Source organism: Centroberyx gerrardi, chromosome 14 (genome assembly GCF_048128805.1).
Source record: "Centroberyx gerrardi isolate f3 chromosome 14, fCenGer3.hap1.cur.20231027, whole genome shotgun sequence".
Classification (NCBI taxonomy): Eukaryota; Metazoa; Chordata; class Actinopteri; order Beryciformes; family Berycidae; genus Centroberyx; species Centroberyx gerrardi.
This window is the reverse complement of record NC_136010.1, coordinates 4,979,437-5,001,936: the sequence shown is the minus strand read 5'-3', so window position 1 is coordinate 5,001,936 and position 22,500 is coordinate 4,979,437. Positions and strand designations below refer to the sequence as shown.

The 22,500-nt window shown below is 43.4% G+C and overlaps 2 protein-coding genes across 2 annotated transcripts in view; both read left to right on the top strand.

Moving 5' to 3' along the window:
• The window catches only part of LOC139916118 (B-type lectin plumieribetin-like), a 209,926-nt gene that overhangs the window by 6,028 nt on the left and 181,398 nt on the right, over nucleotides 1-22,500 (top strand). The window lies entirely within an intron of this gene.
• Nucleotides 1-22,500, top strand: part of mtcl2 (microtubule crosslinking factor 2) — a 127,365-nt gene that overhangs the window by 68,957 nt on the left and 35,908 nt on the right. The window contains exon 5 of the mRNA XM_071903984.2: nucleotides 19,554-19,616. Coding sequence (XP_071760085.2) covers nucleotides 19,554-19,616 — 63 coding nt within the window. The remainder of the gene's footprint in view (nucleotides 1-19,553; nucleotides 19,617-22,500) is intronic.

The following is a 22,500-nucleotide window of genomic DNA, read 5'->3' as shown; positions in this document are numbered from 1 at the left end:
TAGCTTTTATTTCTCTTATTTCCAGCCCTGTGAAGGCGCTGCTGGCTGCTCCTCATCTTGGTGATGAAGAGTTGAAGGTTAATTTACTGTTGGACTCAGTGGAAGGTCAAGGCTCTGGACAAAGTGTCGGCTAAATGTCTCAAATGTGAAATGCAGCCTACAGTAAAGGCCCTGACACACCATGTCGGGCCGTCGGTAAGCGTCGGTGTCCCTAGTTTTTGCGGTGTGTCCCGCACCGTCGGCACTAGTCGGACCCCCGTCGGCGGCTTTTCGGCCGATTGAGCGTGTTGAATCGGCGTCGGAGCCCGTCGGTGAGAGAGATCACTCTGATTGGCACGAGAAGAGAAACGGAAGTGACGAAAGCAAGCGATTATTTTTCGCCTCCGCCTCTTCCTTTCTTCTTCCACAACCAAAAGACCAAGGGCTGACAACGCCAGTGCCATTTGCAACTTCTTATCAGACATATTCTCGATTAGAAGTAGCGAAACCGTCTGTGATGAGCGAGAGTGGTGTGAAACTGGTAAGCAAACGCTGCTTTGTTTACGGTTTGCATATCCGCAGGTCTTCCGGTTTCCCTTTCTGAATGACGAACACAGACTACCGCCACCTGCTGGTACGGAGAGTTATTTCCCCTCACGCAGGCGCAGAACGTGCGTGCTAGTTGGCCGTCGGCTGTAGTCTTTGCGGTGTGTTCAAGTGCAACTTTTTGGACCAGACGCAGGCGACGTGAGGCGAGGTGAGGCGACGCAACAGTCGGCCTTCGTCGCCACTGGTTCTTTGACGTCGGTTTGGTGTGTCAGGGCCTTAAAGTCGAGATGAAACGGCATTTCGAGAGTATCTAACTTCCGTATCGTGACGTATTTCCGAGCGAAACAGGAAAGACAGGCGGGACGTAACGTTGGGAGGAATTTGATTTGAACGTTGAAAAGTGGGCGTGTCATAACACCCGAAGACACACCGAAGTACCGTGCTGCTGCTAGCTAGCTAACTAATGAATCTTAGCCTCTTAGCTCTGTGCGCTAAAAGTTGAAGATTGATTGATGGGTGGATGTCATGATATTATTGGTTGAAATTAGTTACGGGCATGCTTACGTAAGCACACGGCATATTTTGTTTTACAGGAAGAAAACATGATTGAATTTTGATATAAGAATACAAAGAAATTGATTTTTTGTATTTTTTTGGGCATATATTGTTAAATAGGTGCACAATATGACCGGGGATGTGATCTAAAAGGGTTAAAAAGGCATTTTTCATTTCATCTCGACTTTAAGACAGAGAGAGACAGGCTGCAGGAAGACGACGGTCTCTATTTATAGGATCCAACAGGGTGTTTTGTTGTGGTTTGCTGGGACACCCTCTGTCTCACACACACACACACACACACACACACACACACGCCACACAGAGGTACACACACAACAGATGGAGCCTGCTCGTGGTTGGTGGAGGAGCTTGTGATGTGTGTGTGTGTGTGTGTGTTCTCATTAACATATGGTTTCTCTCTGTGACTGTGTGGTAACAGTTGCTGGCAGCTCAGGTGTCCGCAAGAGGGAAAAGAGAGAGGGAGGGAGGGAGGGAGGGAGGGAGGGGAAGATGAAGAGAGCTTCAGGAGACACACGCTGCAGGTTTAACCCTTTCTTAACCAGGCAAGTTTACCAAGAACACATTTCTGTTGGCATCCAGTAAGATCTCAGGAGGTAAAAAGAGGCGTACTGGCACACATTGCTTTGTTTAAATCTTATGTGTCCAGGCAAGCTGACTAGTAAACATATTATGATTTAGAGCAGTGACTCTCAACCTTTTTCATGTCAAGGACCCCTAATTTAGTCCACATTAGGGCCACAGACCCCCAATTGATGAGATTTCGTCTCTCTGACCCAAATCAGAGAATATTTTTAGTGTTAGATATGATTTTGTCCCGAATTCCATGACTAGAGAGATAACAGACCCAAACAGTCAATTTTCTATGATCTCTAATTGTGTTAACTTCTTGTAAATGGAATAATGCTGAAGTTTAACAACTCATCAAAGGACCCCTGTTGACCCCCACGTTGAAAACCACACTGATTATTTTCAGCGATGGGAATCATATCATTATCTGGATCAGTTTGCTTTAAAGACACATGTACTGCAGCAGGCACACACAGGATTATTCAATCTGTATTTAATCATGCAGGATGAGTTGGAACACATCAGCTGCAGCAATAAGGAACGCATCAAATGAGAACAGAGCTGAAGGGAGGTGTAGCAGCTACACATTATATATTTATGAAAAGAAACACTATGCAACATTTAAGCGAAACACTTTTTCCTTATTTTCAATCAAAGTAATGTGTCCAGGGATGCCAGCGTTTCCTTTTGAGTTACTCACTTGATGCTTTCTCCCCTCTTTCCTCTAACATCCGACCCATATTTCAGAAGTAAACAAAAAAGTAAACAAACTTCTGGACCCGTAAATTGTCTTTCTTCACTCTTTTGCTCTCTTCATGTTTACAAAGATGATAATATGGAGCTGCGATGCGGGGGAAGCGTTTGAACGATAGATCGTGTTTATGCTAGACTTATGTTGCTTTGCGATAGAATTACGACGCGTTATTATCTCCAAATATACACCGAAGAATATTGGTTTTTTTTCCTGCGGAGGGAGAGAGAGAGATGGAGGGAGGGACGGATGGAAGAAGAGTGAGTGAGAAAGAGAAGCTAAAGTGAAGAAAGTGCGGCAGAGGAATATTTTACGGCCTCTCATCATTTTCCCTTATTTCCTTCACGCCCTTATCGTCATTTCAGAGAAAAAGTTCATCATATCGTCGCTGTTATACCTGGAAATTATAAACGCATATGCGCAGGAGTGTGTTGCTGCAAGAATTTAATCATTTTCTCTTATTCTGTCCTTATTTCAGCGCTGTTGTTTACAGGTGAATTGTCCAGCTTCATCATGTCGCCGCTCTTATGCCCGTAAATGACATTCAAATATACACCGACATTTTTTTTCTGTTCGCTGTTGATGATATTTATTTAAATTGGGTTCACCTGAGTCTCATCAGAGGCGGCGTGCGAATGATTTGATTTTCTGGTTTCATTATCGAAGCGCTGTCGGTAAATGAGAGCGAGCAAAAAGGGAGGAGCAGGAGAGAGAGAGAGAGAGAGAGAGAGAGAGAGAGAGAGAGAGAGTTGTGTTGGCTGTAGTCATTAGTCATGATTTGTTTGATTTTGAAGAGCGAGGGCGGCTCGTGTCGAGAGGATTTCAAGGGTCCACGCTTCCTGTACTTTGTTTTTGTTTTGTTTCTCACTCCATCCCTCTCCCATCCTTCCTCCCTCCCCTCTCTCTCTCACCTCCTTCTCTCCTTTCTCTCTCTCCCTCTCCACCTCTGACCGTCCCGTCACTCATCCCTCGCTCCATCCTCCCTCTCCCTCCATATATATATGTATATCCGTATCTCCTTCCTTCCTCCTTTTCCTCCGTCTCTTTCCCCCGTCTTTTCATCAATTTGTTCCAAAGGGCCGCGTTGCCAACAGGGGGTGCCTTGGCGACGGGCTGCAGAAGCCGTCGCCATGGTAACCTATTATGGTCTGTGCTTATCGAGGCGTTGGAGGGGGGTAAATGGACGCCGCATCCTCCGCTATCTGAATCTGCTCCCCAAAGTAGTGCAGATTAGGGAATCAAATATTAAAATCTCCAGACATCGACCTCCCGCTCTGTCTTTCAAGTCCATCCATCTCTTTTCCTCTCCTCCCATCCCCCTTTTCCTCAGCTTATCCATACGTTGTTTTTAAATTGCTTCATTACACTTCTCACTCTGTCTCTGTCATGTGTCTCCGCATATCCCAATGCCTTTCTCCTGTATCTCGTCCTATATCTCCACATAAAAATGTATATCATAACTTTAGCTTCCCACGACAAGTTATCCTAGAATATATCTATATTGGCGATATTGAAACATTTCATTTAATTTAGAATGCCAAAATGATTTAAAAAAATATTTTATCCCCCTCTCTCACCCAGTGTTTCCTGTCTCTTTCGACTTTAAAACTGTCTAATAAATGCCAAAATGCCAAAAAAAAAAACCCAGATAATCTTGATTAGTAATTGCGATCACAATATCTAGCAAAATATTCAGGATTATAGTTTTAGCTGTAATCATGCAGCCCTACTATACATACCTGCTGATTATTCCTGTATGTTGTACAGCGTTGTACAACGTACAGCCTGATTTTTTGCTTTTTGCCCCCTTGATCTGATTTTAGGGTCATTTTGGTCCTTTTTTGGGGGGCAATTTTATTGAACTATGAAATAATACATTTGCATTGCATATTGGCAAATAAACACTATAACAAGATTTGTTATAACTTCTTTCCCATTGCCTTCCAGAAGACGCTCTGTCCCCAAACAGTCCATCTTACATCCCTCAGTTCTTGAGTTTTTTTACGATATTATTTGTTTTATTTGTTGTTGGTGCAGCGGTTTGGTTTGTGTCTGTGTGGTACCAACATCTCCTACTGCTTCAGGTTGTGTACTCTGTTGTTTTCTGATCAACAAACACCAGAAATCCAAACAATCCCCAGGTCACAGGCTCCCATGAATCAGCTATGGTGGCCTAAAGGGGACAGTAGTCACATTCACACATGAATATTTGACAAAAAAATGTGAACAGGATGAAATGCAAAAAAGGAGACTAGTAATTATCGGTGGCATTTTCTGCCCCCTTCATTTTTTATTTCACAGGCATTTTATGAACTTTAAAGGGCATTTTTGCCCCAAGTGCCCACAGTGTTTCTCACTGTTAGACAGATGATCTGGTACCTGTTTATTCATATTAAACACTATTAGTATTGTAATGAATGTTGAGGGGCATTAGGACCCTGAGGAGGGATGGACAGATCGAGGGGGGGAGGGAAGGAGGAAGGAGGTGTGAGAGGCATTTGGTGTTGAGGCTTGACGTCTGCTGCAGTACACACACACGCACACACACACACGCACACACACACACAACCCCTCCTCTACCCCTGTTAACCCTGTCTTTCCTATTGTTGCTCTACGTTGTGACCCCACCACACACACACACACACACACACACACCCACATACACACACACACACACAGCCTCTTCTCAGCCTATTGTTGGAAACATAGCTCTATTCAGCTTCCAACACCACCAGACACACAGAACACACACACACACACACACACACACATACTCTCTCTCTCTGTCTCTCTCTCTCTCTCTCTCTCTCTCTCTCTCTCTCTCTCTCTCACACACACACTTAGACAAACAAACACACAGACACACACATGTGTACACACACTTAGACACCCATATGCTCATGTTCACACACACACATACATACATACACACATGAATAATTCAGATCAATATAAAGCCGTACCTCAACTGGTGTTCATTTGCTCAAGGTCACCTACTAACACACTGCCTTAATAAGTAGAGTGACTGGAGACGCACACACACACACACACACACACACACACACACACACACACACACACACACACACGCACAAGCCTTTTTTGGAATTGAAGTGGCTGGAACTGAGCAGTGGTTCTGGTAACAAAGAACTGCAAATCCTTTTCCTCTGCTTCAGATTCCCCTCCTACCCCTCCCTCCCTCCCCCCTTCTCTTTTTCAATCATCCTTCCTTCCTCCTCTCCTCTCCTCTGCTCTCCTCTCCTCTCCTCTCCTCTGTCCTTCCATCCTTCTCTTCTCCTCTCCTCTCCTCTCCTCTCCTCTGTCCTTCCATTCTTCTCTTCTCCCCTACTCACTTCTCTTTGCACCATGCACCTCCTCTGTTTGTGTCTGCATATATCAGTGTGTGTGTGTGTGTGTGCGTGTGTGTGTGCGTGTGTGTGTGTGTGTGTGTGCGTGTGTGTGTGTGAGCCAATGTAAACACAGGGAGGAGATTGGTATTGTCCGTCTGCCATACAGCCTGTTGTTGTCATTATCAGTTATTGGAGGAGAGGGAGAGGAAGAAGGATAGAGATGGAGAAAGAGAGAGAGAGAGAGAGAGAGTATGTGTGTGTAGGGGTGAGGGTGTAGAGTGAGAGAAAGTGAGAGAGTGAGAGAGTGACAGGGAGGAAGGAGAAAGAGACGGCAGACAAAGAGAAAGTGGGAGAAAGAAAGACAAAGAACGAGGAGAGACAAAGTGGAGGAGAAAATGAGAAAGACAGACTGGGGATGCACTTGAGTGTGTTTGTTTGTGTGTGTGTGTGTGTGTGTGTGTGTGCATGTTTGCGTGTGTGTGTGTGTGGCACCTGCTCTACAGATTGCCGGTGTCATATCCATTCCCATCAGTCCTGCAGCGCTGCGTCGCTATGCTAATCCTATGCTAATTGACCATTCACTCTCTTGGCTTTAGCCATGCAGAAAGCATACAAATAGATACAGCTGAATATGCCTCAGTTAGCTCAGTTTTAGCTATATAGCAAACACACAGACTGACCGATATGGCACTGAAATGCCGGGTTAGGGGTTTGATTCCCAACCTGGGTATCGAACCCCTATATAGAGCGAGAGTCCTTTTATTTGCATTTGACTAGAAAAGGTCAAGCTGCCATAAATTGACTGCTGTTTTGAAATTTAGAATTGAAATATCTGTAGTGTTCCTCCGAGACTTTTCCTAGACTCACTTTCTGTACAAACCGGTACAAAATGTACACAAAGTAAAGCGCTTTGGATAACAAGTACAGATTCTGTCCAGTCCCACGATGACATATAAACCGTATATTAACAATCAATCAATTTATTTCAATGTATCTATTTATTAATTTATTTGAATCAATTCAGCACTTTATTTGAATGTGACTTCAGCTCTCTGGCTCCCTAGTTGATCAGCTGCCTTCATCTCTTCTCTGGAGAATACAGAAATGTTGGCTAGCTAGCTAACATTAGCAACTGAACCGCTAGCAAACATAGCTTAGCATTACACGTAGAAGCACTGCTTATACAACAATATGATTTATTGTAAAATGCTATATGTTTTAGAATAGTATAGTATATGATGTTTTACTGTCATAAAAAGATTTAGCTATATATCTTCTAGCTATATTCATCAGTATACAGCTGCAGTCCATGGAAATTAATAGATGAAGAGCCCAGAATCAGCTTGAAGACGCTCAGTAAAGATCAGAGTTGATGTGTACAAAAGTCCAGTTTATTTGTATAGCCCTTAATCACAGTTACAATACAGTCTCAAAGGGCTTCACATGACCACATTTAACACAAAAATGGAAAAACGAGCCGTAGAGGAGTGAAGAATCTCACTACCAGTTGCCCTGAATGAATTTGACTCTAGAAGACCGCGGCACTTTGGTAAAAATGGCCCCCGAATGGCATGCATTAGTGTTAACTGGTGTCGAGAGTTCAGCTGCAGGCCCAGACTGAAGCCCCACACCGATGCTTGTCTCCAGCTCCGGGGCTGCTGTTGTGTTGTTGACCCTGCGCTCTGCAACGTGAAACAGAATTTCCCCACGGAGATCAATTAAGTCTCACGTTACCTTCGCATTAACTTGCACAACAGGAGATGCAGACATGGAGGGAACATTCAAAGATACGCAAGAAATTATATCGTTCATGATAATTGCACAAAGCCAATATTATCAAATTGCTGCAGTGTTGGAGACCCCCTGTGTGTGTAATCATATGTAAATCATATACAAATTGACAGGGAACAAATAGCAATGGTTTTCTAGCTGAACAGTCTGTTTGTTATGCTCCACCTGTAGTTGCTGTAATGCGTCTCTGTTATGGGAACAGGTGGGTTCAGCTCCAGCTAATTTAGCAGAACATGAGGGCTAATTCACAGCTGGGTCCGATCATTTATATCGAGCAGCATAGAACTTTCATTAAGCCTATATTGATTAATATTGGTGTTGACAGGGAAATGGGTCTCGGGAAGTGAGAAAGGGGATGATAAAACTCTTTCTTCTGCGTTCGTCCAGTCACGGTGCAACAACACCACCACTGTAAGAGAAAAAATGAGATTAAAATAACAGAATTGGTCATATTTCCCTGTAAAACGTATAGTGTAGTGCTGATGTTTAGAGTTAGTAATTTAGTTATGACAAGAACAATGCTCCATGCATACATTTCCCATACTTCACATTCATACGGTCTAGTTAAGTGTGCTGAGCTGCATTTTGCTGTTTTTGCATGAAAACCTCGTAACTCCAGTTTTGGTGATTTTCATGTTTTCAGCTCAGTTGAAGGATTACATGATTCTCTATTGGTTGGCTTCTGAAAAGTTCGGTCTTATATTCTATATTTCTTTTTCTGTATCATATTAATAGTTGCTGCTGCAACGACCTAATTCCCCCCACGGATCAATAAAATGTAATGGTGTCCTACTTTAGAACAACATTCGCAGCTCTGCAAGATATATTAGCATTATGCAGCATTACAGTAACTGGATATTGAACTTAAAGCTCAAAATGCCCCCAAGCACCAAATTACAGAGGAAAATACTGTAAGATAGCATATAGCAAAACTGAACACATCAATGCACGCGTGATTTTTTTCCCCCTTGTGAGTCAATGAATCCACTCTGCTGGTTTCCTTTGTTCCGGTGCCTGGCTGCTGAGACGAGGCTTCCTGCCAATACAGTTTGACACTCCACGCTCGCCTCGATTTCAGATAGACGGCAGAAAAACACACTCGATTTGTGTTATTCTCTCTCTCTCTCTCTCTCTCTCTCTCTCAGCCTGTTGGGGTCGCGACCTTATCGGCCCGACAACCCCAGGCGCTGGAAAGAGACGGTTCGGTTGTTAATATTCCTCACTCAGCACATCTCCTCCTCCTCCTCCTCCTCCTCCTCCGTCTCTCTCTATCCTCCAATCCACAGCTGATGCAGTCGCTCGTTTTTCAGTTTCAGACTCTTCATTCATCTCTTCTTTCATTCATCAGCATCTCCTCCCATCGCTTTTCCTCACTCCTCTCCTCTCCTCTCCTCTCCTCTCCAAGCAAATATTTCCATGTTGAATAGATGGTGCGCCAACGCTGAAAACCCGTGTAAATATAACGGCAAAATAAAATTGGAGACAAAGAGCTGCCGCCTGCATCGTTTTGTGAAATCAGGACCTGAATATATTCCTGATGTCAGTTCAAAACAGTTTCCAAAGCAGTTTTAATAGGAATTTCTACCGTTCCATAATATCATATTGTGAAATTTTGTGCTTGTTTGGGTTGACGTTGAACTTGAACTTCTGTCTTCACCTCACCTTCGTTTTCTTCTCCTTCCCTCCATCCTCACACCTCTGCAGTAACAGGGAAGCTGCACACAAGGAGATATAGAGGCAGAGAGAGAATGTCTATCTGTGTGTGTGTGTGTGTGTATGTGTGTGTGTGTGTGTGAGAGAGAGTCCTTTTCTTTGCATTTGACTAGAAAGGCCAAGCTGCCACCAACTGACTGCTGTTTTGAAGTCTAGAATCGAAATATCTCTAGTGTTCCTCCAAGACTTTTCCTGTATCCACTTTCTGTACAAACCAGTGTTTTTATATCTTGAAATTCCCACAAGAAAATAGCAGCTATAATTATATTTACACCTTCAATAGCTTCAATGACTTCTTGGCCTGCTCTTCAATCCCTAAAATCCACCGGCCTCTCTAATGAGCCGGATAGTGTGATGGTTTAGGAAAGCTCGTCCATCCTTCACTCCTCTGCCTCTGGATCTGCACTCTTCTTCTCTCTTCTGCTCTCTTCTGCTTTCTTTTTTGTCGTTATGCTCTCTTCCCTGTTTTCCAGTTTCTTCAGCTCTGCTATTTCTCAGTGTGAAAGCGTTAAAACAAGTCTTAAAGGGTGTAGACGTTGGGAATCACAACAGTTTCTCTGGCTGCTAAATTATGGTTTTAGGGAAGAAGTGATGCTCTGTTTTCTCCTCTTGCTGTCCTGTTCTGCTCCTTTGTAGCTCACTTGCCACATGAACAGTTTCTACTGGAGCTCCACTGTCATTTTTATCAACTTTTATTACATTATGAACACCAGGAAGGCAAAGAATCAAGTTTGGACGCTTTAATCCTGAACTGCAACGCCCCGTTTATTGACAACATCCGAGCTGACAAAGAGGCTTTGTGCCCGAAACGTCGACGATAAACGGGTTGTTTATTTCCTAATTCGTGGCCAGCGGGGTGTCATCATGTTTTCACCATACCCGTGTGAAAGTGTGAGAGACGCCGCAGAGTGTGGAGACGGCGAGGGTGTGTGTGTGTGTGTGTGCAGTAATGAGCTGAGAGGACTGGGGGATTTAGAGAGCGCTGGTGTTGCCTTCGTCTTATCTGCTGTGAGCCGCTTTCCTCCGCGAGCGAACAACAGTATTGTGCCACTTAACGCTGCATTTACATTTTAGGAATCGGGAGGTTTTTTTTTAGGAATTAGGAAGCGGTTATCCAGACTTACAACAAATATAGAATAAGCTGCATTCCTGAATTGCAAACATTACAAGCATCCGATTGTCAGGAATGTCAGGGTTAAAGCAACAGCATCCAGGCAACAGACATTCAAAAATAAATACAAATATCTCGATAATATTCATGCAACACAGGTAGGAGCTGGGTAGAGAAACAAGAGCCAGGCAGAAAAGTTGGCTTTGTCCATTTATTTTATTTATTTATTTTGCAATAAGGCAATTGCCAAAAAGAGGGAGAGAGAGAGAGAGAGAGAGAGAGAGAGAGAGAGAGAGAGAGAGAGAAGCAGGATGCAGTAGTAGCAGGAGGAGGCGTAGTCCTGTCTGACAGCGTTTCTCTAATTGTCTCTCTCTCTCTCTCTTTCTCTCTCTCCCTCCCTCAACGCTCATCTCTTCTCTGTCTCTTTCTCTCTGCCTCCATCCATCCTTATCTGACACACACACACGCACACACACACACACACACACACACGCACACCCTGGTTATGCAACCCATTGTGTGTTGTGTTGTGTCTTTGTTTCAGTGAGTGGTGGCGATGATGTAGAGATGGGAGTGTCCTGTTCTTTCAGGCTGAGACTGGCCCCTTGCCTCCGTGTGTGTGTGTGTGTGTGTGTGTGTGTGTGTGTGTGTGTGTGTGTGTGCATGTGTGACTGCGGACAGTGCATGTGTGTCTGTTGCTGCATGCACTTCAAATAAATCAATTTTCTTTCCAGCCACCCACTCTCTCTCTTTCTCTCTCTCTCTCTCTCTCTCTCTCTCTCTCTCTCACACACACACACACACACACACTCTGCAATCTGACAATCTGATCTAATGTCTGCCCTCAGAGGAAAGTATTTCCTGTAGTATTTCAGTGCAGAGCTGAAACTTTTCCTCCTGGGACCCCCCGCTTTCAAAATAAAATAAATCTTGTGACCTAAAATTTGACTTTGCGGTGTGTTGGGTTGGTTAGTCTAGATAAACTTACAGTCTGTTATTCAGCCTATAGCTCACATCCAGGGACTTGGGAAGGCTTTGGAAACACAGCATCACCAGTGACTTTGGATGCCGGTTTCTCCAGAATAATTTGGGGAACCATATTAAACCTGCAGCCTACATTTTGGTCCCTGGCCAGAAAAAACACATTTTTGTTGTAGGGAAACCATAGCAACTGTAGCCTTGTTGCAAAGTGAAAAGTCACAGTCTGAAATGAACTTATTTGGTTCATCTGCCGAGGGCCGGTAAACTACAAAATTACCTGCCGAGAATAGTTTTTTTACCAGCCTAAGCAATTAATATGCATTTTACATAGAAATATGTCACCCTACCTATTTTTTTGCAGTGCTATTTTGTGTAAGAATCAGGAATCCTTAATGATTTATCCGCCAAATACACATTTTACTGGCATTTGGCACTTGTTAGAGTGTTAATGTCAGACCCTGGGTCACAGGTCTGATCCCCACATGTGTCCCGTCGGCATGTCTGAACTCATTATCAGCTGGTAAGAGAGTCAGCTAAAAGCCTCAAATGGAAATGGAAGAATAAAAATCGTTGCATGGTCTCACATCGGCTGGTTTTGCATAGATCTCCATATTTCCTCTCTCGTAAACAATGAAGGAAAAAAATGGAAAATGCCGCAGGCAGCTGGACACACGCCCTGAAAATCCATTTCAAACTAGAAATCGATTCCTCTCTGCTGTCTGGCACCCAGGATTTCATGCCTGGTCGGGTCAGGTGAGTCTGTACGCTGTCTACTGAGAGCAAATCAGGTTTCTGCGTTGCTCTCTCTCTCTCTCTCTCACACACACACACACACACACACACTACACACTACACACTACAACATACACCTTACGTATCCATTCTCACAGTCAGTGTATGTTTAGAGCAATCTCATCTCTTGTCGGTTAACCTTGGTGACAGGGTGTGACCTGACTAGCTGTTAAATCCATTACCATTTATAGACCGTAGCAGCACACTGTAAAAAAAAAATGTTCAGCTTTTACTCTTGATGACGCCTAAACCATTTGAACTGCAAGTTTCAGCGTTTTTATTTGTATTTTATTTTCATCTTTTCACCCCGATTAGTTTGTTTCCATGTATTTCCATGAAGTTTGGTGTACAGATCAGCCTGGGGCGAAGGAACAGCTGATTAGATTTTGGCAGTGATCTGGATGTGGGATTTCCGTCATTAGATGATTATCATTTTTTGAAACCATAACTATGAAACTAACAGAGATAGAGACTTCATTCCAAATCCTAAGGGTGTGTTTGCAGAGTCGGGAAATCAATTTAACTGAGTATTTGGTCCTGCCTTGCTCTCTAAGTTGAGTTTCAACATTTTTCTTAGTTTGTTCAGTCCTGTCCTCTCCTAAAGCCAAGTTCCATCATTTTTTTCAGCATATTCCCATCTTCCCATCCTCTCCATCAAGAAAGTTTTATTGTTTTTCTCAGTGTATTTGGTGCAATCCTCTCCTGTAGCCTTAGTTTCTCAATTTGTTTGGTCCCGGCCTTCTCCCTGTACCAAGTTCCATCCATTTTTCTCGGTGTATTTGGTGCAATCCTCTCCCTATAGCCTCAGTTTATTTGTTTTTTCTCAGAGTAATTTGTCCTGCCCTGCTCTCTACGTAGAGTTTCAACATTTTCGGTTGTGTATTTGCTCCTTCCCTCTCCATATCCAGAGTTTCATCATTTCTCTCAGTGTATTTAGCGCTGCTCTGCTCCCTATCCACAGTTTCACAACTTTTCTCAGAGTCCTCTCCTTTCCATATTCAGAGTTTCAGCATTTTTCTCAAGTTTATACACTACCAGTCAACAGTCTGGACCCACCTGATTGAATGTACTATGTTTTTCATTCTCTTAAAGCCATTTCGATCTAAAGGCTTCTGCTTAAATGCTTGAAATTTGTTTCTTAGACAAATATAAATAGTGAAGTTGATCCTATGCATGAATTTCTTTCCAAAGCCTTTGCCTTTCCATCAAGGCAAAGGGCGGCTGCTTTAAAGAATCTAAAATATAAGATCGTTTTGATTTGTTTAACACTTTTTTGGTCGCTGCATAATTCCATTTGTGTTATTTCACCGTTTTGACGTCTTTACTATTATTCTAAAATGTGAAAAATAGTAAAAAATAAAGAAAAATGCGCGTGTCCAACCTTTTGACTGGTAGTGTGTGATCCTAGCCTGACTTTCAACACGTTTCTCAGTGTATTTGCTCCTGTCCTCTCCACATCCCGGAGCTTCATCTTTCCCCTCGGCGTGTCTGATCCGGTCCTGCTCTCTCGCCCGAGTTTCACGGCTGGTCGAGCCGCAGATCGGATCGGACGAGACAGACGGAGAGTTCGCTCCGCCGTGCCTCCTCATCCAGGACGGAGGAATGACAACATCTCTCTCTCTCACTCTTTCACTCTCCCTCTTCCTCACTCTGCCATCGCCGTCAGTATCTGTCTCTCTATCTCTTTCTCTCTGTCGCTGCCTCTCTCTGTCCTCTTCTCTCTCCCTCTCTCTCTCTCTCTCTCTCTGTCCTGATCTGTTTCTCTCTATCCGCTTGTCCAGTCGGGCAAACAAAGGCTCAGCTTGCATTTGTGTCTTTGGAAATCCATCTATCTCTCTCTTGCCATCGCTCTCTGCCTTTACCGTCCTTGGTTTTTGTTTTTATTTTGGACTGGACAGATGGTGTGATCATATGAGATAAAGTAGCTGCTTCTTCTTCTCACTTTTTTCTCAAACCTATCCGTCTCCCCATCCATTTCAGTTTTTATCTTCTCAGTTTTTCCCCCCTGTGCAGAATTAGCATTTGGATCATAATAAAATATGGTGAATACTATGACTATAAAAGGTTTAAACAACAGGTTTAACCTGCTCAGCCGACAGTCAGCAGTTGTTATGTGTGTTATCAGATAACCTGGATCTGTACCTGGATCTTATCTACAGTGTAACTCTAGACCTGCAGGCTGGGAAACATGAGAACTGGGCTGCAGTCATGATCTGTGCATGTACATCTATAACCGTGTTTCCGAGTGAATTTTAAGCAAACTTTTGCAGTATCGCAAAAAATGCAAATTAGTAACGTTTCCATCAGCTGGGTTGAAGTGAATAAAGAACCTCTCTCAAAATAGAATGGGGCCATGTGAGAGAAAGTAAATCCACAATAGAGTCTTTCAAGAATTGATTGGTTTTGGGCCAGTTGTTGTTGTTTTACAGACAGCCTTTAGATGCAAACTTCGCTATGTCATTATGTATTCAACAAATGCTTTCCCATTGCTATTTATCACATCATTTCTTATTGAACAAAAAGCTTTGCCGCAATATTGAGGAAGTTTTAATGAAATTTGCTTTTTTTTCCATTGAGCCTTTCTATTTGGATGCATTGTAATTTGCATTACTTGAATGGAAATCCAGATTAGATGTCTGTGCATGTTAATAAGCGAGTTGAAAACTTCCAAGAATATCAAAGAGAAAGTGAAATGGAAAACCTCATCATTTCCACCCCACAATAAACCCTGGACATGTACTTGTTTCTGTATTTGAGATAAATTGAGCTATTTTCTCATGCTGTAATGCCATTTTAACTTCAGTTCCTTGGTGCTGTGGCCACTGCTGAATGAATATAGGAGACACACGACTCTAAGCCATTTGTGTGGTTCCAACAGTGGAAAAACAAACCGCTTGGTACCATGAGGACAAATCTCCCACTGTCAGGCTTTCTCTGCACTTTGACACTGATGTTGTGTCACTGTTGTGTTTGTGTCGTACAGACTCTGAGTCAGTTCTGTCGGTGGAAAAGACCTCAGATGACAGTTAGCTGCTGCAAACAGAAGACAGAGAGTCAGTGTCAGGGTCCGACCAGTATGGGCTTTTGAAGGCTGATACCGATACCTATATTTAAAGATAACTGATATGTTGTGCTGATATTCCATAGCATTAAATTTGACGTTTTTCAGTGTATTCAGTGTTTCAGGGTGGAAAAAAGCCTCTGAAACAGCATTTAGAGCATCATGGGACACTAAAACTCTCCACTGAAACTCATTCTAATTAAATTCTTTTAGGGTTAGCAAGGCAGGGTGACCCACCACACATATTAAATGGTAGGGGAACTCAGAGATACATTAGGCCTTTAAAGAAAGAATTAATTAACAAAAAAACCTAATGGAACAATTAAATGAATAAATAAAATGCACAAAGAAAATTAAATTTCACTGCAGGTTTTCCAGCATCATATCAGAGGTATGTTGGCCCGATATATCGGTCTCACTCCAGTTAGTGACAAATGAAGAGAGGGAGAGAGAGAGAGAGAGAGAGAGAGTTAAGATATAGAGAGTGGGGACGCTGTTGTATATGTGGCTTATATTTATGTTTATGTGTGAGACAGAAAATCCTAAAAAAAAACTTCTCCGTAGTGACAGAGAAAGAGTGAACTGTTAACAAGTGTATGTGAGAGAGCGAGAGAGAGAGAGAGTAACAGAGTGAGAGAGAGAGAGAGAGAGAGAGTAACAGAGTGAGAGAGAGAGAGAGAGAGAGAGAGAGAGAAGTGGACGTTGTGTACAGTTCTGTTACATCACTCAGCTCAGGACAGGACAGGAATTTGGTGTGGGTTGGAGGGGCGTGAGAGAATCACACAGAACTGGAGAGAGAGAGAGAGAGAGAGGGAGGGAGGGGGGGGGGGTCACCGCTGGGACACTGGACAGTAGAGAGATGGACTGGAGGAAAAAGAGGATGAGAGAAACAGAGCATGGAGAGGACAGGAGATGGATAGATGAGGAGGAGGAGGAGAGGATAAAACAGGGACAGTAGAGAGAGAGAAGAGGAAGAGGGGAGAGAGTGATGGAGACCCTGAGGTTATAAATGTCACAGGAAAAAGGACGAGGAATGAGACATTTAACATTTTCTAGATAGAAATATAGCCAAAACCAGTTCTATATATAAATCTCTCTCTGTATACAGTATACAGAACATCATGACAGCAGTTCTTCAGGACGATCTTCTTTCTGCTGCAAAATACCTGAATTACTGAAACACAGTTATTGTTTTTACATGGGATGTTCTGTCTGATAGAAGAAGGCTTGTGATCCCTGCTGCAGGTAAACCTGTTGACCAGCGTCCAGCAACTCTTTAGCAGCTGAGGCAACTATCACCCAATCCAGTCATGTAACATGGTAACATGTTTCAGCAACTGTTTGCCGGTTCACGCAACTTGAAAGTTCAGACATTCAGTGGCAGTTCAGGCAATTGGTAATCAGTTCAGGCAACTGTTTGACCATCCAGGCAACTGTTTGACCATCCAGGCAACTGTTTGACCATCCAGGCAACTGTTTGGCAGTTCAGGCAACTGATTGCTAGTTCACACAACTTGGAAGTTCAGGCAACTCAGCGGCAGTTCAACTGTTTTGCGTTTCAGGCAACTGTTTGTTCAGCTATCTAATTGACAGTTCTGGAAACTGTTTGGCAGTTCATATGGCTTGTTCAGGCAACTCAGTGACAATCCAGGCAACTTTTTAGCAGTTTAGGCAACTGATTGCTAGTTCACACAACATGTTTGATGCTTTGAAGAAGGTCTATGACCGAAACGTCGCTGCATCAAATTGTGATTTGCAAGTGGATGGTGTGCGGGAGCCTTATATATTTTTATGTTGCTTTTTTTTCTCCCAGCACCCATGACTGAAATTGTCAGGTGTGCAAACTTTATTCTATTATAGTTCACACAACGTGAAAGTTCAGGCAGCTCAGCAACAGCTCAGGCAGCTGATAATCAGTTCAGGAAACTGTATGGCGGTTCAGGCAGCTCACTGACAGACCGGGACACTCTGGGGGAAAAACCCCACAAGCTTTGACAATGACAAAATGTCGAAACTTGTCGGTTGTAAACACTAAAGTGAGCGTTGTGTTTTAAAAAGAAAGGTTGCGGTCACAGTCTGTTCTTGGGAGTTGCTGTCTTCTTCACTCTGTGGGACTTTTCATGCAGATTTGACTGTGTTTGATAAACTCCTCTATCCCTCACAAGGCCGTTTTGTTGTGCCGGCACAACAACAAACAATCCAGGCAACTGTCAGTTCAGGCAACCATTTCTCAGGTCAGGCAACTGTCTAGCAGTTTGACAACTTGGTTGCAGTTCAGGCAGCATTCATGCAAATAATTGAAGGTGTGATATTCAGTGCCGTGACCTTCCTCTCATGGGTCCAGCAGAATAACGTGTTAAACATGTTAAAATCTCTCGGTGACACATTAGACTTTTTTCCGTCTGCCCTCAGCTGAAAGCCTGATCCAATAGTTCCGACATCTGTTCCACCTCCAGCCAGAATCAATGGTCCCATTATCAGCCGGGCCTATTGATCTCTGAGTTTATAGCCATTAACAGACTGTTGGCCCCCTGATAAACTGATCTTAAACTGGGTTAGGGGACTGAGAGAGGGAGGGAGGGGAGGGGAGGAGGGAGAGATGGGAGAAGCAAGAGGGAGGGGGGGGAAAGAAAGGGAGCGAAATAACTGAGAGAGTGATGGAAGGGAAGAGAGAAGAGAGAAAAGGGAGGATGGAGAGGGAGGAGTGGTGAGGATGGGAGGGAGAAAGGGACAGAGGCAGAGAAAGAAAGAAAAGAAAAGAAGGGCGGACAGGAGAAAGAGAGAGAAAGGCAGACAGACAGATGGACAGACAGGTTATTTGCATGTTTTGGGGCTTAATAACCCATTTAATTCCTATTTATTTCCAAAATGCTTCCATTTTTGAGAAAAAAACAATACAAAAATATGATTCTTTCCTAAGAAAAACTAAACTGTTTTGTCTGCAAAGGGCTTGAGACGACCTGAATTGTCCTTTTCTTCAAAAGGCGGACATTGTGTTATTGAATGAAGCTCTTCATTTTGTTTGTGTTCATTTAGAAAAGCTTCTTTCCTAACGAGAGACGAGCCGCGTCTTGTTTATTTTGATTTCTCTCCTCCCTCCATCTTTACCCTCCTCAAATCTTCCCTCCATCCCTCCATTTTTCTCCTTTTGTTGTCGGTGGTTCGTTGCAGAGAGAGTAGCCAGTTTCCATGGAAACGGACGGAGCCAGATGAGCTTAGCTACTTACACTGCAGCGTCTGTCCTAAGTGTGTGTGTTTGCGTGTGTGTTTCTGTGTGTGTGTGTGTGAGTGTGTGTGTGTGTGATTGGTCTTGGCTCTAAGGGAAAGAAGGATGATGATTTATGAGTGTCTAATGCACTATGCAGACACTTAGATGAACAGAGGCTGCTGTGTGTGTGTGTGTGTGTGTGTGTGTGTGTGTGTGTGTGTGTATGAACGGAGCAGTCATTAGCAACGCTAGCTTCGTTTATGTCATTAAGTCTCAGCTTATATATATATCTTTCCCTCTCTTTTTTCTCTTCGTCTCCCTCCCTCTCTTTTCCTCTCTCGCTATTTTTTTCTCTCTCTTTCTTTCCCCTTCTCTCCCTTATTTCCTCTCTTACTCCCCCCCCCCCCCCCCCCACCCTCACCCCCAGCTGTAATTCCACACGCTTATCAGCGTCGCCGTGGTGATAAAAATCACCATGGGAATGATAAACCTCACCATGGTGATGACAGCTGAAGCGCAGCAAGAGAGAGCAAGGCGCCGTGTCACATGATATACATACTTTGCTTATTGGGGAGCTTGTGTGTGTGTGTGTGTGTGTGTGTGTGTGTGTGTGTGTGTGTGTTTTCCATACCACCAGAAGGCTTTCCTCCTGTGTCTCCTCTTCTTTGTAGCACTCTCATTAATTTACAGAGTATGACATGCTGTGAAATTAACAAGCAAAAACGAACAAAAAAAAGTTTTGAATTGTAGCCGTTATAAATGATAGCCACAGTGAATTTGGGAATTCTCAGGATTAAAACAGTTAAATATTCCTGTTTTACTGATGGTCATTATCACAGTATCATGTAATAAGAATAATATATTTGGACAGAATTTTACTCAGGTTTCCTTTAAAATAGTGTAGTTGCAGGGCGTCCTGGTAAATCAGTGTATGTTGTGTATTTGCGACAACTTACGTTTGATTCCCGCTCTCCGCTTACGTTACACATCACCTCCCCTCTCTCTCTGCCATCTTTCCTTTCTCTCTCTATTGTATAAGATGTATAAATAAATGAAAAAAAGAGTCTAGTAGTTGTGGTTCAGCCTTACTAATGATTGTCTGTGTATCTCTCTTTTTGCAGAACTCCCAAAAGAAAAGAGGGGCGCGACCCAACAACAAACCTGACAAGAAGCTCTGTCCACAGGTAACACACACACACACACACACACACACACACACACACACACACACACACACACACAGCTATGTTGCCCTGTACTGAAGAGCCGGTGCGGTTTCTCGCAGACTTTCCAATGAATCAATGAGAGAAACAAACTGCTGTTTCAGCAATTAAACCTTGCAGACACTTAACCCTGGAGAGTGACATTGATCTGAGAGAGAGAGAGAGAGAGAGAGAGAGAGAGAGAGGGAGAGAGAGAGGGAGAGAGAGAGAGAGAGAGAGAGAGAGAGAGAGAGAGAGAGAGAGAGAGATAACCCCATCATGAATAACAAATAGCTGTGATGTTGAGTAGAAACACCTACATACAGTACATGATGGAGGGAGGGAGAGAAAGAGAGAGAGAGGGAGGGAGAGAAAGAGAGAGAGAGGGAGGGAGAAATAGAGAGAGGGATAAAGAGTCACAAGAGAGAGATATAGGGGTAAAGAGAGAGAAGACAGACAGAAAACAGAGGGAGAGAGAAGAGGGAGTCTAAGGGAGAAAGAGAGAGAAACTAGGGAGGCAGAGATAGACAAAGATGGAGAGAGAGAGATGGAGCAAGGAAGAGAGAGAAAGGAAGATAGAAAGGGAAAGAGAGAGAGAGCAAGGGAGGGAAAGAGAAGGAGAAAGAGCTGAAGAGCGAGAGACAGGAGGGGAGGGAGGAAAAGAGAGAGAGAGGAGGAGGAGAAAAAGAAGGGAGGAGAGAGAGAGAAGAGGAAGAGAAGGAGAAAGAGGAAGAGAGAGAGAGAAAGACACATGGAAAGAGGTAGAAAGATAGAGGGGGGAAGCGAGAGCAATAGAAAGAAAGGGAAAGAAAGAGAGGGGAAGACTGAAAGAAAGAAGGGATGGATGGAGTGAGAGAGAGAGAGAGAGGTAGAGAGTGACTGGCATCAATATAACAGTGGATGCTGAGGTTTCTCTGTGTAATGGATGGCCCTCAGTCTCCAGCAGAATAAATAGCCAATTAGTTTTAAACCAACTGAGTGCTGTGTGTTATTGCACTCAGTCTCTAATGCCCAAAGATCATTTTCTATTAGATTCATAACATTTATTAGGTAGTACACCTGCTTTCCCCTGAGGGATCATTAAAGCTTCTCCTTATCGTCTCACCTTAAAGATTACCATCCGATTCTGCGTCGTATAACAGTAGTGTTATTGTTATTTTCATGCCGTTCTTCTTTGTCAGATGTAATAGGGAATGATGAAGAGAATATGCAGAGAGAGAGAGAGAGGATGGCATGTGACGGCGGAGTGAAAAACAGCTTTGAACCTCCAACTTCGTCACAAGAGTGTTTTATACAGCGTGTGCCTCAGTAAAGGGGGGGGGGGGGGTAATTTTTCACTATAATTTATTCCACGAGGAATTATCCCAATTAGAGCATGTGTAGGATTCTGATCATGGGTTTCACTCTCAGTGCTGTTATCTCTCCACCTACAGTGTATGAGCTGCATGTGCTGAGAAAACAAATCACCCGTACGATGCAGTTCCCATTAAACTAAAGCCCTGAACGCACTAGAAGTGATAGTTGACACACGTCATTTGAGGCTCCTAATTCAGTGCCACTCAGGCAGCATTTCACAACCTCCGTTAGTATCACTGCTATATCATATTTTCATTAGAGTGATATAAACAATGCTCCGTGGCCTGCAACACAGTCTGGAGACCAGCTAGTAGACTATAGTGTTCATATTGTTCCTATGCTGTACACCTGAACAAATCTATGCTAATTGCTAAATTGCCTGTTTAGTTTGTAGTCATATCCAGAGATGTAGTGGAGGATGAACCCACCTAAACTCACTTTGACCAACTTTTTATTTGAAGGAATAGAGTTCAGACTGACATAAACTCACAGTATACATCATAGTAAGTAAGTATAACTTTATTTATATAGCACTTTTTACAACACACCGTTACAAAGTGCTGCACATAATAAAAAAAGGGAGGTGCATACAAAGATAGGCCGACATATACAAATGAAAAGCAAATATACAAACAATCATCAGATAAAGAAGGCCACAAGCAACTATAGGATTAATAAAAATGGGTTTTAAGCCGTTGCTCAAACAATCAAACAGTTGATTTGATAACTGTCCCAGAGTGAAGGGCCGAGATGGCAAAAAAATTCACATTTTGTCTGTAAATCTAATTATTTTTCTGATTATATAGGTGGTTATGACGTCTTATGATGACGACCAACAACCAGAAATCTTAGCTTATACTCATCTCTGTCTTCGGCTTCCTAAATCTCACTTCTGGAGAACAACACCCTGATTAAAAAGCACACACGCATGGTTAACGGTCCACTTCGCTTCCAGAAACCTCACACAAAAACAGCTGTTCACCAAACCCAAGTTCAGATTTCGACACGTCAAGGTGGTTTGATGCTTTCAGGGCCGCAGAAAACAACTGTCATGTCGGAAATCCCGGCGTGTTTGATGCTCCCCGGTGTGTGTTCTGCCTGGCGGCCGACGACTGCGCTGCGTTTCCTCTGTGTGTCTCCGTGCTGCTCGTCTCTTTGTTGTCTGTGACCTATTTCCTCCTGGGCTCGCTCTCTATCTGCCCAAACAAGCCAAGTGCTTAGTCCTTCTTTTTTTTTCCTCTCCCTCCCTCAGCAATTCCTTTATTCCCTCTCATCTCTCATCTTAACCTCGTCTGTCTCTCTCTCTCTCTCCCTCCCTCGCTTCTGCCCTCCGTCATTTACTGCAGGTGTTTGTACTTGATAAAATCCCTGCATACCTAGCCTTTGTTTATGTTTGGATTACAGATTGGGCCTCGACATTGCACTCAAAATCACTCCCTCGCCTTCGTTCTGTCTTTCTCCCTCCAAAGCCGCCAAAAAAGTGCCGAAACAACATTGCAAGAACTTTTTC